Here is a 13,824-nt window from a genome sequence, read left to right as displayed (position 1 = left end):
TGACACTTCGCTTAAATTTGATGTGATAAATATTCTGGTAGTTTAAGAAGGGGAAAAAAACCCCTCTAAATTAAGTAAGAAAAAATTACCTCCAGATAGATCTCAAATCTAAACTTATTTTGTCATAGTATTGATTGAGCAATTAAGATGGTGGGTTAAGATCCACTTAAGATGGTTTAAGTTTAATGTGCATAGTCTGGAGTTATAAAGATACAAATACTACAATAAAGTACAAATACATCAAACTTCTATGCAAATACAGTACATGTGTTGTACTTTTAAATGCTGCTTGGGAGTTGAAAAGTATTTTATTTGTATTTTTTTTAAGAGAATTTATAAGTCTAGTTACGTTGTCAAAAAAATAGATTATTAAACCCTTGCTTACTTGAATTCAAATGTTAGCGAAAAAAAGACGTTCATGAGAAGCTTTCAAGTTGTTACACGCGGTGTCTACGTGCGCGGGGGTGTGTTTGGTCAGTAAAAAGTAAACAGGTGCCACGGACTACTTTACCTCAGCGTTTTTTTCCCCCTCAACCCCTTTTAAAGAAATCTCCGTACAGCCCACAAACAGACGCCCCCACCGCAGCCAATAAGAGCGTCTCCCTAAAAATTCTGCGCTCCATACAGTTTAGTCCACGTGCGTCGGCACGTTAAAGGCTTGCTTTGTCGGAAGTTGATCCCTAGGCTGTGCAGTCGTCTGCTCGTCGTACCGGAGTACAGTTTTCTCGCAGATTTCAAGATAAATCTCCAGGTGAGTGAAAATAAAGCCGCCTGACACAGAGAATGGAAACGAGGAGAAGCCGACGTATTTAAACACACTTTTTTTCGAATTAAATTAATTTATATTTTCCCATGGGCTGATAGAAAGCTGCCTCCAGCTCCTCAGTTCTGATGCAACATTGTAGCTGCGCAGTTCAGGCTTTTGTTGGACCTTTTCCAGCCGATGTGTTATAATTCAGGTGTTCGCATACACACTGCGGTGTCCTATATTTATTATATTAAATTATGTAAGCATTACTGGGGGGTTTTGTTTTTATTTTTTTTTACAATTAATCGCTTTTTTGCTTTCCCCCCCTTTTGGTTACCTTTTGTAGTTTGTCTCCTTTGTATCCCGCCACATCATCTATTATTTTCAAATGACGCAGCGTTTATTTCTATCATGCTGTTTCCGTGCTCTGGTTCGTTTTGAGCAATGCAGCCAAGTGAGATTTTTCCCCTTTTTTTGTCTTAAATCTTTTTTTCCCAGAAAATTGTGACAACCTTTTTCCTTTTTTTCTTTTTTTCTTTTTTTTTTTTTTTTTACTTCGATAGCCTTCAGTGTTATCGTTAAATTGTTTTATTAAAAGAGGCTAAAACAACTATTTTCCTGCGACCTACACTGTCCTATTAAAGGTTATGCATGTGGGTGAACCTTTATACGGCCTTTCTATGGCCATCATTACTGCTATTCGCATTGGCACATCATTTGTGATGGCTCAGTGGATATCTATAGTGTGCTGTTGTATTGCCAACAAGCAGATACTTCGGTTGTGTTTGTTGCTGCCAGAGCAATTAAATGCTGCAAACCATAAAGGGATGCTGCAAGTCATAGTCACCACTGGACTCCCAAGAGTGGTGAACATACCATTGGTGCTTTCCTTTTTCTTTTCTTTTTTTCCTTTTTAAAGCAGATAAACGTATGAGGGGGGATTTTTCATTAGAGTGGACCGATGTTGCCAAACTCTGATTTTTTGTGTTATGTTTCTTTAGCCTGGGACCTTTAATTAGGGATTGGACTCTTGGCTGAAGTATGGTGTATTAAACCAAACTTAAGTTTAAGCTGGGCAAATCCTCTTTCAAGTCTTTCTTGCCCTGCAAGCCTGGCTCAGACTTGTTTTGTGTGTGTGTGTCCTCCACCAGGAGGATCATATTTCCCTGTTAAACCCTGTAAGGCCGACACATACCACACACATTTGCCAGCATCGATGTTGCAAGTGTTACTGTAATTAGCAGTGTGCCTAGCAGTGGTTGTAAGGAAAAGGTAGGGTAGGTGGTTTGTGCTTCTGTTTAAATTTTGATAGCAGATCAAATGCATGTATCATCGTAACGGCAACATTCCACAAAAGCGCGTGAAAGCCTGCTCCACTCCGTGTAGAGCAGGGAGCTGCAGGCTTAAGAAAATGTGTTTAGTCCACTCCTGTGGACATTGTCTGAACTCATTCTGCAGTCAAAGACAGGGGCCCCGTTGTAACAGCTGGCCCTGTCGGTGTGTGCTCTGTGTGTTAGTGAAGCCTCATGTGCTACCATTGCAGCTGGGGGATGGGAGGGAAACAACAGGATGTAGTAAGAGGAAAAAGTTGGGCTTGTAAATCTGTGGCAGTCTTAGCAACTGGTACTTATCTTACTTTATTCTGTTCTGTAGTTTTGTTGTTTAACTCATTGACTGATTGATTTAAAGTCTTAAAAAGTTATCACAGTGACAGAAAGTAGTAAGATTAAAATGTACTGAAAGTTTGAGAAGCTCTTGTTGTACTGCTCTCGTGTTTGGAGTCATATAACCGTCACATGAAATGGCAAATTATCATGTTGCAGAGGCTGTGACTGTGACTGAGGTTTGTCTTGTATTTACAAGTGAAATTTTAAAATTGTAACTTGTTTTCCAGCTAATCTTTCTTTTGTTCCTGCCAGTTTAGCCAAACTGCCACTCAGTGGTTTAGCTCTCTTCCTGGAAAGTTATTGCTGAAGTTCATGTCAGGTATTTCACCTCGTGCTTAATTACCCAGCTTATTTGTCAAATTAATGATCAAAGACTGGATTTAAAGCTTCCCTTTGATCTCATCAGACTCTTAAACACCCGACTCAGATTTAAGGTAATGCTTAACATTTGGTTAGCCATTAGTAGCATTTATAACCAGTTATAACTGATTACAAAATCTTTTTATGGTTTAGATTAACTACATTTACAAACAATGAGAAAAGCAGTAATTTTCTTTTCTGTAGATCCTCAAAACGGATGCGTGCCTGTCGGTGTTGTGTGTCTAAATCTTGATATGTGGGAACAGCAATCAGTCTTATGATTTATAAAAACAATACTGCTTACCAACCCCCTAAAAAGAAGCTTTTGTTTTTTCCTGTGGAGAAGAAATGATGAAATATTAACTGAAGTTTTATCAGCCCCACCCACCCTTGCTTACTCCCACTTTTGCTTTCTCACGTAGCTTTGATAAGGGCAGAATTTGGCCTCTCGTCATGACTAGGCTAAACTAGACTAGACTGAAAAGCGGTGGTAGATGGAGATGAGCTGTGGATTTGTTTTAGCAGTGCAGATGTCACTCAGCATTAATAAAAGAAAGGAGTGGTTCAGTGTTTGCTTTGCACTGTGTTTGCTGATTGGTGAAGTTGAATGTAAGCTTTAACAGATTGTCCTTTAGCTCACATTTGTCATCTCTTGGAATTTTTTTCAGGTTATCTTATTTACAATAAAAATAGCCCTTTTATATTGTACGGTAAAGATGCTACAATAATAGAGAGAAACCCTAACAGTCAGACACACCCCGTGATCACGTAATTTGTGACAGTGGTGAAGAAAAACTCCTTCCTTAACAGGAAGAAAGCTCTGGCAGAATTTAAAATTAGAGAGGGTCCTTCCCAAAGCTGGTTCCACAGCTGTGGATAATCAGTCCAGCACTTGTGACTGAAGTATCTCAACTTTAAGTTGGGTTGCCATAAAATCGTGCATCAAACTTGTCCAAATATCCAACAAGAAACCCATCCAAATTTTAGCATTACCATGCATTCATGCGGTTCTTGGATGGTCGGATTTCCTTCATTTGGAAATTGTTCCACTTACAAACATGACACATTGGATTTTATTGCTCAGAGGGTTTAAACTGCACTTTAATAGTTATTTCTGTAAGATACACCTCAGTTGTCGAAACTATTGGTGATAACTTTTCTAAAAAGTAATCGAGGTCACACAAAGAAAGTGATTGAAGGATTGAGCCCATCTCCTTGGTATAAACTCACAGGGTTGAATATTTTGAGCCCAAATGAGCAGTAGAAACTGGAGCTATTTAGTTAATAATAGAGAAATGCATCATGCCTTTGATGCAGGTTGCAGAGAAGGAGACTACTGCTTGTGTCAGTCAAAAACAACATTATGAAAGTATTTAATTTCCTGGCTGTCAGCCAAGTCACTGATGATGCAGGAAAACTTATCAGAACATGCTGTAAGAACAGTGTGTTACATAATTGGATAACTTTACAGTTGGTTTTTTTTTTTGTTTTTTTTCCCCTTAAGTTAAGCAATGCCATCAGTTCCCTCATCCAAAGAGACCACAGTCAACAGCCCTGTGTGCCCACACGCTGGCAAGCTGCACGGCTTCAGCAACGGAGAGAACCTGAAGACGGAGGAGGAGTCGCAGGAGGCAGCCAGAAACATTCAGATCAAAACAAAGAACTCTTCTCCCGAAAGGAAATGGATCCGGCCCGACCTTCCCAGCCGCTGCACGTGGAGCCTAGAAGCCTCAAAATCCGACTCCCCCCACACTCAAGTTTCAAGGTCAGCGTGCCAGTCAGATATCCACTGCTTCTTGCATCTCAGCACTGTTGTATTGATCTGCTGTTACAAATAAAAAAACTGTCGTAAAGGCGTTACACTATTTGTTTAAAGCTCTGAAAAAGAGGCTGTTATTTTTGTTGTTGTTTAGACTTCTCAGACCAGTGAAGTGAGTGGAAATGGGTGCTATTATCTCACACTAGTGATAGCAATAAAAGACAGTCTTAGCCTGATAAAGAAGTGATTACCGTCCAGTCTATCTGCACAGCCAGACGTGGCGCTTCTGTTTATCATCTCGCTGAGGTTTCTTCTTCTTTTTTTCCCCTTCTCCTCTCAGGACTGTTGCACCAGCCATTCTCCCCAACATCCTGAACAAAATCGGTGACACTCCCATGGTACGCATCAACAACATCCCCAAAGCCTTTGGACTCAAATGTGAAATATGTGAGTCACACCACATTCAAGCCGAGACACATTCAGAAGTTGGTTACGTCTGCCTGGTTACTGTGCAAACTTGTGAGCGCTGGTTGGGGTGTGAGCGTTTCTTCAGATCACAATTGTATCTTAATTGTTTCATTTGGCTCCTGTGATTTTTAATGTGTTATTGTGACACTTTTTTTGGTGTAGTGGCCAAGTGCGAGTTCTTCAATGCGGGCGGCAGTGTCAAGGACAGAATCAGTCTGCGGATGGTGGAGGACGCTGAGAGAGCCGGGATCCTCAAGCCAGGAGACACCATCATAGAGCCCACCTCTGGAAACACTGGTAATCCCCTGCATGCGCCTGTGCTGGTGTGAAAAAATACACGAAAGCCTGTGCTGATAATGCCACTCAAATCTGCTTCTTTCTTTTGTTCCTTAAGGTATCGGACTCGCTCTGGCTGCTGCAGTGAAAGGCTACCGTTGCATCATTGTCATGCCAGAGAAGATGAGCATGGAGAAGGTGAATTTCCTGTCATATAGAAACCACAACTCACAGAAACATGGCAGGTTTTTTTTTCTGTCAGAGTAAAACATGTCTAGACTGCTACAGCTAAATTGAAGGGTATGATTTCCTGATAGAAAAGTGCGGTTTCTGTTCAGAGGGGCTTTTCCTGAAAATGTTGCGACTAAGTATGCAAATCGCAGCCTGTTATAGAGGCAGAGGTCACGCTTTAGCATTGCTGTTGCATCATATGATGCAATCTTTAAAAGCTGTGCAAAAATATAAATCTAGTGTACATTTGTACAAAATGTTCAAAGTTTTTGTTTGAGGTCTATATTATATCTTATCTTGTTTTATTTTTTATTTATTTTTTTTTTTAAATAATCATATATCTTATGTTTTGTTTCTAAAGGGATTTTAATAATATTTTCTGATTATTTGTTCCTGTTTTTTGTTCAATTTTTTGAACATTACAACAAGCTCAGTATTCCTTTTTAATTTCTTTTTTTAATGAATTTATTTTATTAATTTATTCTTTTTTTTCAAGCTGTTTTTCCACAGTAGCTTTCATTAAATTACATTAAAATAAAAACATTAGTACCCTTTTAAAAAGACTACTGTTCTTCAAGCTTACTGCATATCTATTAATTCTAATGAATCTTGAATGTTTTAAAGAACAAATTCCTGTCGGTGTTTCTCACTGCAGTCAGGCCATCGTGTACAAGTGTTAATATTTGTCAGATGTTCTCGACAGGTGGATGTCTTGAGAGCACTCGGAGCAGAGATCGTACGTACGCCCACCAGCGCCCGTTTTGATTCGCCAGAGTCTCACGTGGGCGTGGCCTGGCGCCTTAAGAACGAGATCCCCAACTCGCACATCCTGGACCAGTACCGCAACCCGAGCAATCCCCTGGCTCACTACGACACCACAGCCGAGGAGATCCTGGAGCAGTGTGAAGGTACGAGCATCCTGAGCTGTAAAATTTACAGAAACTTCTTCAACGGCATTATTGCTTTTTCCTTAAAACTCACTTTAGAAGTTCACTGGAAATCAAGTCAACAAGGTTCTGTGTTTCTGCTGACAGGTAAGGTGGACATGCTGGTGGCTGGTGCAGGCACAGGAGGGACGATCACAGGCATCGCCCGCAAGCTGAAGGAAAGATGCCCAAATATCAAAGTAAGCTCTTTCTTGAGATTATGTTTCTCCTCTTTTTTCAGATAAATATCTGCTGAGCTACTTGTGGCTTATGAATGGTGTGTTTTGTGCGCAGATTGTTGGTGTTGATCCTGAAGGTTCAATCCTGGCTGAGCCAGAGGAGCTTAACAAGACCGATAAGACCCAGTACGAGGTGGAGGGCATCGGGTACGACTTCATCCCCACCGTCCTCGACAGATCGGTTGGTTCAAGCGGCGTCTATAATCCCATCTCCTTTTCATGAATGCTCCTAAGTGAGCATGGTAATGTCGTATGTTTAATATTACTTTTTTTTTTCTTCCCCCGTCAACATTTCCAGGTGGTCGATACGTGGTACAAGTCCAACGATGAGGAGTCCTTCAACATGTCTCGTTTGCTGATCAGAGAGGAAGGCCTGCTGTGCGGTAAGTCTTTGTGGTTCCTGATTTAGGTAGGCTCTTCTACCCTGGGACTTATTAGTTTTTTATTTTTTTAGTGGCCAACACACAGCACTTATTTCAGGGCCTGTTCTGAGGTAGTGACTTGTGATTGGCCTTGAAAAACAATATGGAGCTTTATGCTGATTGGTTCGATTCATTCATTTTTTGATTTATCCTACCACTGATGGTCACAAGAGACTTTGCTTCAACCAGGACAGGCAGGAGGTGGAACTAAAATGTTTTTCATAGTTTCACTCTGGTTAGTTTCTAAAGCTCTGAAACTCCTCCAGAGCCCAGTAGATCACCACAGGAAGGTGCTCCTTATAAACAAACGGCAGAATTCATCCTATTCGAGGGGACGTGGGTGTGAATGGTTACTGACTGGCATACAAGACAACAGAAGAAGCACAAAGCCTCCAGGAATACTTTTGCTCCCAGGGAAAAGCTTCATGAGGAAGATGTTGTGGGTACCTGGGTGCCACTTAAGGCAAACTAACCTACCGGCGATCGTGGCTCAAGACTTGGAAGTTCTCCTTGTGATAGGAAGGTTGCCAGTTCGAGCCCCGGCTTGGATAGTCTTGGCTGTTGTGTCCTTGGGCAAGACGCTTGACCCTGCTGGTGGTGGTCAGAGGGCCCGGTGGCGCCAGTGTCCAGCAGCCTCGCCTCTGTCAGTGTGCTCCAGGGTGGTTGTGGCTACAATGTAAAGCGCTTTGGGGTCCTTATGGACTAGTAAAGCGCTATACAAATACAGGCCATTTACCATTTTGCTTTTTCCTGTAACAGGAGGCAGCTCGGGGACGGCCATGGCAGCAGCTGTGCATGCCGCCAAGGAGCTGAAAGAGGGCCAGCGCTGTGTGGTGATCCTGCCGGACTCCATCCGCAACTACATGTGAGTTTCCATATATGTTTGTGCTAGAGGTCCTTCAGATATATGCAGACAATTTGTTTGCTTTCTTTGTGTAAACACAGATCAGTCTTTTCTTTATCTTTTCTTCTTTACCCCCCTCAAGGTCAAAGTTCCTGAGTGATAAGTGGATGGTCCAGAAGGGCTTTTTGAGGGAGGAGGACCTCATGGTGAAGAAACCATGGTGCGTGTCATTTAAAAAGACCAAATCTCCAGTTTTTAAGTCTCTCTCTATGTACGCTCATTAAACATGCCGTGTTCTCACAGGTGGTGGAACTTGAAGCTGCAGTGCCTGAACATGTCTGCCCCGCTCACTGTCCTGCCTACCGTTAGCTGCCAAAAGACCATCCAGATCCTCAAGCATAATGGCTTCGACCAGGCGCCGGTGGTCGATGACACAGGGTGGGTGTGCTATAGGTAGAAAGATTAGCTTTACAACAGAAAAGCACAGAATATTAGATCTTCACACATTCCTGGAAGCTGTGTTTTAGACCCTGAAAACCTTATCCTTGACTAACCTTTAACTTCACTTCTTGTTTATGTTTTTGTGTGTAGATTGATCCTGGGCATGGTGACTCTAGGCAACATGCTATCTTCGATCCTTGCAGGGAAGATCAACTTGTCAGATCCTGTCAGCAAAGTGCTTTACAAGCAGTTCAAACAGGTTAGTTTGGTTGGAAATTTAATGGATTTTAAAGACTACTCTTTTGATTCTGATTGGCTGAGGATGATCTCCAGGTAGGGAGAAAAAAAAAGATTGTAAACTTGCTGAACTAGAAAATTGGGGTTTGAAATAAGACTTGTTTTTAGTGCTAAAAAGACAAATTTGTGTTATGTTCTGTTCCATTTCTTTGTGTATACAGAAAGTTTTACTGTGACAGATGTTGTGACAGCTGTGTATATATCTATATATTTCTATGTATCTTTATATCTTCAGCACATCCTCTTATTTTAATTCAGATCACACTGACTGACAACTTGGGAAAGTTGTCCTCGATTTTGGAGATTGACCACTTCGCACTGGTGGTACACGAACAGATCCAATGTGAGTACAGCAATGCACACACACTGCCAGAAGTTTGTGCTGTGGCTGGTTGAGCTGCTGTTGTCTGTGGATATAAGTCTTGACAATCTGTGCGTTTAAACTATGACCAGGGGTTAGTGATTCAATGTGTAAAAACATTGAGTTTGTGTATTTGCAAGAACCACATTTTTAACAGCTCTGTGAGCTCAGTATATCCGCTTCCTGCTGCTCCTTGCTTGAGTATAGATGCACAAGCTCAGTGTGAGAATCTGGGGGCAGGCTTTAGATGACCTTGACCGTCCAAGTAGAGACAATTTAGCAAACAGCAAGCTTTGTCAAGGTTACATTTAAGCAGGCTTTTTTTTTCTTCAGTATTGAAATCCAAAATGTGCAGGCTGAGAAGGAATCTTCAATCTTTATCTTTTTCCTTTGGCTGCACCCATTAAAAGTGGCCCTACACCTAACATCCTCCTTTGTCACACCAACCCTTTGAAGGGTGTAGTGAAATAGGATAAGCAATCTTTTCTGTGGTCTTCCTCTTTTCCTCCTGCACAGCAGCTTCATAATAAAACCAATTCTGCATCTTTAAATTGATCAAAGATGGACAAACAGACCTATCAATCAAACTTGCACTGTGCAACTTTTATCATCCCCATATGGCTGTCGGAGTGGTTACACAGACCAAGTAGGCATTAATTTAAAAAGGTTGAACTGTAAAATACAGTATACCTGCCACTGATCGTAATCAGCTTTAGATGGCGAGTAAGGCGCACAATGTGGTGTGATCAGCTACATTTATTTATTCTCCCCCCCCCCACCCCCACCCCCACCCCATACTGCACATTCTGGCATGAGCACTCCCTGTTGCTGGTAAAATGGAGCTCTGACAGCAATAAATAAACTCCAGAAAGGTGGCAGCTACTGTTACGTGTCAGCTGATACACATGTGTAAGTGTAATATTGCTGATGTTGAACCTAACTGACATATCACGTGCATATTTAGAATACTGCATGTGTCTCATTTACATTCGTATACTGACAATAGTATGTGACCATGCTGCATACTGGATCCTCAGCATCAAATGGCTAAGGGACATGACTGTCCATTTGGCAGCTAAAGAGACAACTCCAACAGAATATTGAAAAGTTTAAAGAGCCCACTTGGCTTGTTCCACTGCCCCCTAGTGGCCAGAGTCCTACATTACAGTTGTAGGAATTATTATTATTATTATTATTATTATTATTATTATTATTATTATTATTGTTATTGGGGTTTTTTTTTAAAGTTTTTAGTGGAAGCACTGCAACACTTTGATAGTTGAGTTAAAACCTTTAGACTAATAATTGCTCTGATACTATCTTTTCTACTCCTTGTCCTCCACCAGACTTGACTGATGGCTCTCATAGCAAAAAGCAGATGGTTTTCGGGGTGGTGACAGCTGTCGACCTGCTCAACTTCGTCACAGCCCGGAAGAGGCAGGAGCGCTCCATGTCAGAATCCACCGATGAGCTGAATTAAAAGCAAAGACACTACAAGCCTTTACATTTCTTACTTTAGAATGACAAACACATTGACATTTAGTTTAGTGTCTTAAAGATGGCAGAAAGTTTTTTTAGAAGTTTTGGTTTGAGTTTGGCTCTTATTTCTCTCTTTTTGAATCATTTTTGTATGTTTGACCTTGAGTCTTGAAGTGTAATAAGCAGAATACTTTGTTCTACTGTCAGCTTATGATGGGGGTTGTTATTATTGCTCAAGCCTGTAGTGCTCGAATCTTTTATAAGTTTTGTTACAGTGTGTAGACTTTTATTGTTTTGTATCGGACTTGAAGAGAGGCTGCGAGGAAAGTAAATGATTACATCATCACTTTGGCTTTGTATACCAGACAGGAATACAAAAGTCACATTCAATTCATTTATTATGGGAGTTGCTGTGTGTATGTGTAAAATATGCATATTATATTTTCATTATTGCTCGCTGTATGCTGATTTCATGATTGTGTGTACACAGAATAATCCATGTCAGGTAATGTGAAATCTGAATATAATCATGGTGTTATTCAAGTGTAAAGTAGTCTGGACTACTTAATCTTTGCAGTGTCTAGGAGAAAATATTTTTCTATGACATCATTTTTCCTTAATGGATGTATAAGGCTAAATAAAAATTACACTCTGTAGCAGTGTGGCTTCTTTTTTCCCTTTGTCACAATTTGAGGAAAAAAATATTCAGAAACAAAAAGATGCTTAGGGAAACTTAGGAATGAGGTTAGGTAGGTTGTACCTACTTTGCCTTCAGAACTGCCTTAATTCTTCACAGCATAGATTCAGCAAGGTGTTGGAAACTTTCCTCAGAGATTTTGGTTCATGTTGACATGATGACACCACACAGTTGCTACAGATTTTTCACCTGTACATCCATGACTGGACTCTCTTGTTCCACCACATCCCAAAGTTCAGAATCAGAATCGTGTTTATTGGCCAAGTATATGTGCAGACACATACAGGGAATTTGGTTCCGGTAGATGGTGGCTCTCAAGCACAGCAATGTAAATCTCACACACACACACACACACACACACACACACACACACACACACACACACACGTGTCTATATATACACATTACACATACATACACAAAGCTGTGTAAACCAACTATAAATAACAAATCTAAACTTATATACATAAAATACAGAAATGAATGAGGTGGAATGAATACTACAAAATGTACATAAGGTGCAGCTGCAGTCTGGCAGTGGGAGCAGTGTGACAGGTCAACTGTTAAGAAGGGAGATGGCGAGGGGAAAGAAACTGTTCCTGTGTCGGGTGGTCCTGGTCTGCAGGCTTCTGTACCGTCTGCCAGAGGGCAGCAGATCAAAAAGTCTGTGTCCAGGGTGTGAGGGGTCTGTGATGATTTTCCCTGCCCGTTTCCTGGTTCTTGAGAGGTACAGATCCTGGATGGAGGGCAGGGGCATGCCGATGATCCTTTCTGCTGCCCGTACAGTCCGCTGCAATCTGCTCCTGTCCTGTTTAGTGGCTGCTCCATACCAGACTGTGATGGAGGAGCACAGGACAGACTTAATGACCGCAGTGTAGAACTGGATCAGCAGCTCCTGTGGAAGACTGTACTTCCCCAGTTGTCTCAGGAAGTACATCCTCTGCTGGGTCTTTTTGAGGATGGAGTTGATGTTGGTCTCCCACTTCAGGTCCTGGGAGATGGTTGTACCCAGGAACTTGAAGGTCTTCAGAGTTGACACAGGGCTGTCTGATATGGTGAGGGGGAGCAGAGTTGAGGGATGTCTCCTGAAGTCCACTGTCATCTCTACAGTCTTAAGAGTGTTCAGCTCCAGATTGTGCTGACTGCACCAGAGTACCAGCCGCTCAACTTCCTGCCGGTATGCAGACTCATCACCATCTTGAATGAGGCCAATGACAGTGGTGTCATCTGCAAACTTTAGGAGTTTGACAGCCGAGTTCTTGGAGGTGCAGTCGTTAGTGTAGAGGGAGAACAGTAGTGGTGAGAGGACACATCCTTGAGGGGCACCAATCCTGAGGGACCGGGTTTCAGAGGTGATCTCCCCCAGCCTCACTTGTTGCATTCTGTCTGTCAGGAAGCTGGTGATCCACTGACAGGTAGCTGGTGACACGCTGAGCTGGGAGAGTTTGGAGGAAAGAAGTTCAGGCACAATGGTGTTAAAAGCCGAACTAAAGTCCACAAACAGGACCCTGGCATAAGTTCCCGGGCGGTCAAGGTGTTGCAGGATGTAATGCAGCCCCATGTTCACTGCATCATCCACCGACCTGTTTGCCCGGTAGGCAAACTGCAGAGGGTCCAGCTGGTGGCCTGTAATGTCTTTCAGATGGGCTAACACCAGTCGTTCGAAGGATTTCATGACCACAGACGTCAAGGCGACAGGTCTGTAGTCATTCAGTCCTGTGATGGTGGGTTTCTTGGGAACAGGGATGATGGTGGAGCGTTTGAAGCAGGAGGGAGGTCGTTGAGTCTGGGTTGGAGAGGGTGGTGGTGGTCGTTGAGTCTGGATTGGGGAGGGTGGGGTGGTCGTTGAGTCTTGATTGGGGAGGGGCAGGGTGAAGGGGGGAGAGGTGGAAGGTGTGTTGGGGGTCAATGTCTGAAGCAATGTCCCTGGGGAGGGGAGGGTGGGGCGTGAGAGTCTGTCCGTCTCAAACCTGCAATAGAAAGTGTTTAACTCGTTGGCCAGGTTTTTTTTTTTTGCTTCAATAGTGGGTGGGGGGGGCGTCTGCAGTGTTGGGGAGTAACGGAATACATGTACCGCCGTTACGTATTTAGAATACAAAATATGAGTAACTGTATTCCGTTACAGTTACCGTTTAAAAAGGTGGTATTCAGAATACAGTTACTTTGTTGAAATAAACACTGCGGTACTTTCCTGTTTCATTTTGTCGCGGGTCAGGACTGTTTGGATTTTGTTTGACAGCTACGTTCTTTCGTTCCAGGCGGCAGCGTTACGGTTGCCATGGTTACAGGGCGACGCTCTCTCTCTCTTTCTGCGACTGTGTGTTTCCTGGGTGAGAGAGCGCCTTTTCGTTGTTGTTGTTGTGCTAAGCTAACAGGCAGAATGCTACAAGCATAGCTCTAAAGAATGTAGCATCAAAGGCAGTACAGACGCCGCGTCTGTAGCTGGTGATTTCCTGCAGGCCCCTCCACACTGACGCAGGGTCGGTGGCTGAGAGCCGTTCTTCCAGTTTCTGGGAGTAGATGCTTTTAGCTGCTTTGATCTCCTTGGTCAGTGTGTTCCTGGCTTGCTTGTACAGGGCCCTGTCACCACTTCTGTAGGCATCCTCCTT

The 13,824-nt window shown here is 42.5% G+C and overlaps 1 protein-coding gene and 1 long non-coding RNA gene across 2 annotated transcripts; one reads left to right on the top strand and one right to left on the bottom strand.

Annotated features, from left to right (window-relative positions):
• The first annotated feature begins 571 nt into the window (after window positions 1-571).
• LOC147302216 (cystathionine beta-synthase-like protein) lies at window positions 572-11,174 on the top strand. Its single transcript, XM_086284611.1, has 15 exons — window positions 572-751; window positions 4,280-4,540; window positions 4,875-4,981; window positions 5,165-5,299; window positions 5,397-5,476; window positions 6,213-6,417; window positions 6,544-6,635; window positions 6,730-6,855; window positions 6,973-7,057; window positions 7,856-7,961; window positions 8,083-8,160; window positions 8,244-8,378; window positions 8,532-8,640; window positions 8,937-9,021; window positions 10,386-11,174. Exons 2-15 carry the CDS (start codon window positions 4,287-4,289, stop codon window positions 10,517-10,519), a joined length of 1,731 nt encoding a protein of 576 aa, XP_086140737.1. The 5' UTR covers window positions 572-751; window positions 4,280-4,286; the 3' UTR covers window positions 10,520-11,174.
• LOC147302217 (uncharacterized) lies at window positions 4,275-5,296 on the bottom strand. Its single transcript, XR_015127351.1, has 2 exons — window positions 4,786-5,296; window positions 4,275-4,597 (listed from the first exon to the last, which is right to left on the bottom strand). It is a non-coding gene; the product is annotated as an uncharacterized LOC147302217 (long non-coding RNA).
• Window positions 11,175-13,824: the final 2,650 nt, after the last annotated feature.

This window comes from Aulonocara sp. 'chitande type north' Nkhata Bay, linkage group LG23 (genome assembly GCF_057382095.1).
Source record: "Aulonocara sp. 'chitande type north' Nkhata Bay isolate Kocher_YH1m ecotype deep benthic linkage group LG23, A_spYH_male_GT1.1, whole genome shotgun sequence".
Classification (NCBI taxonomy): domain Eukaryota; kingdom Metazoa; phylum Chordata; class Actinopteri; order Cichliformes; family Cichlidae; genus Aulonocara; species Aulonocara sp. 'chitande type north' Nkhata Bay.
This window is presented reverse-complemented; position numbering and strand designations above follow the sequence as displayed.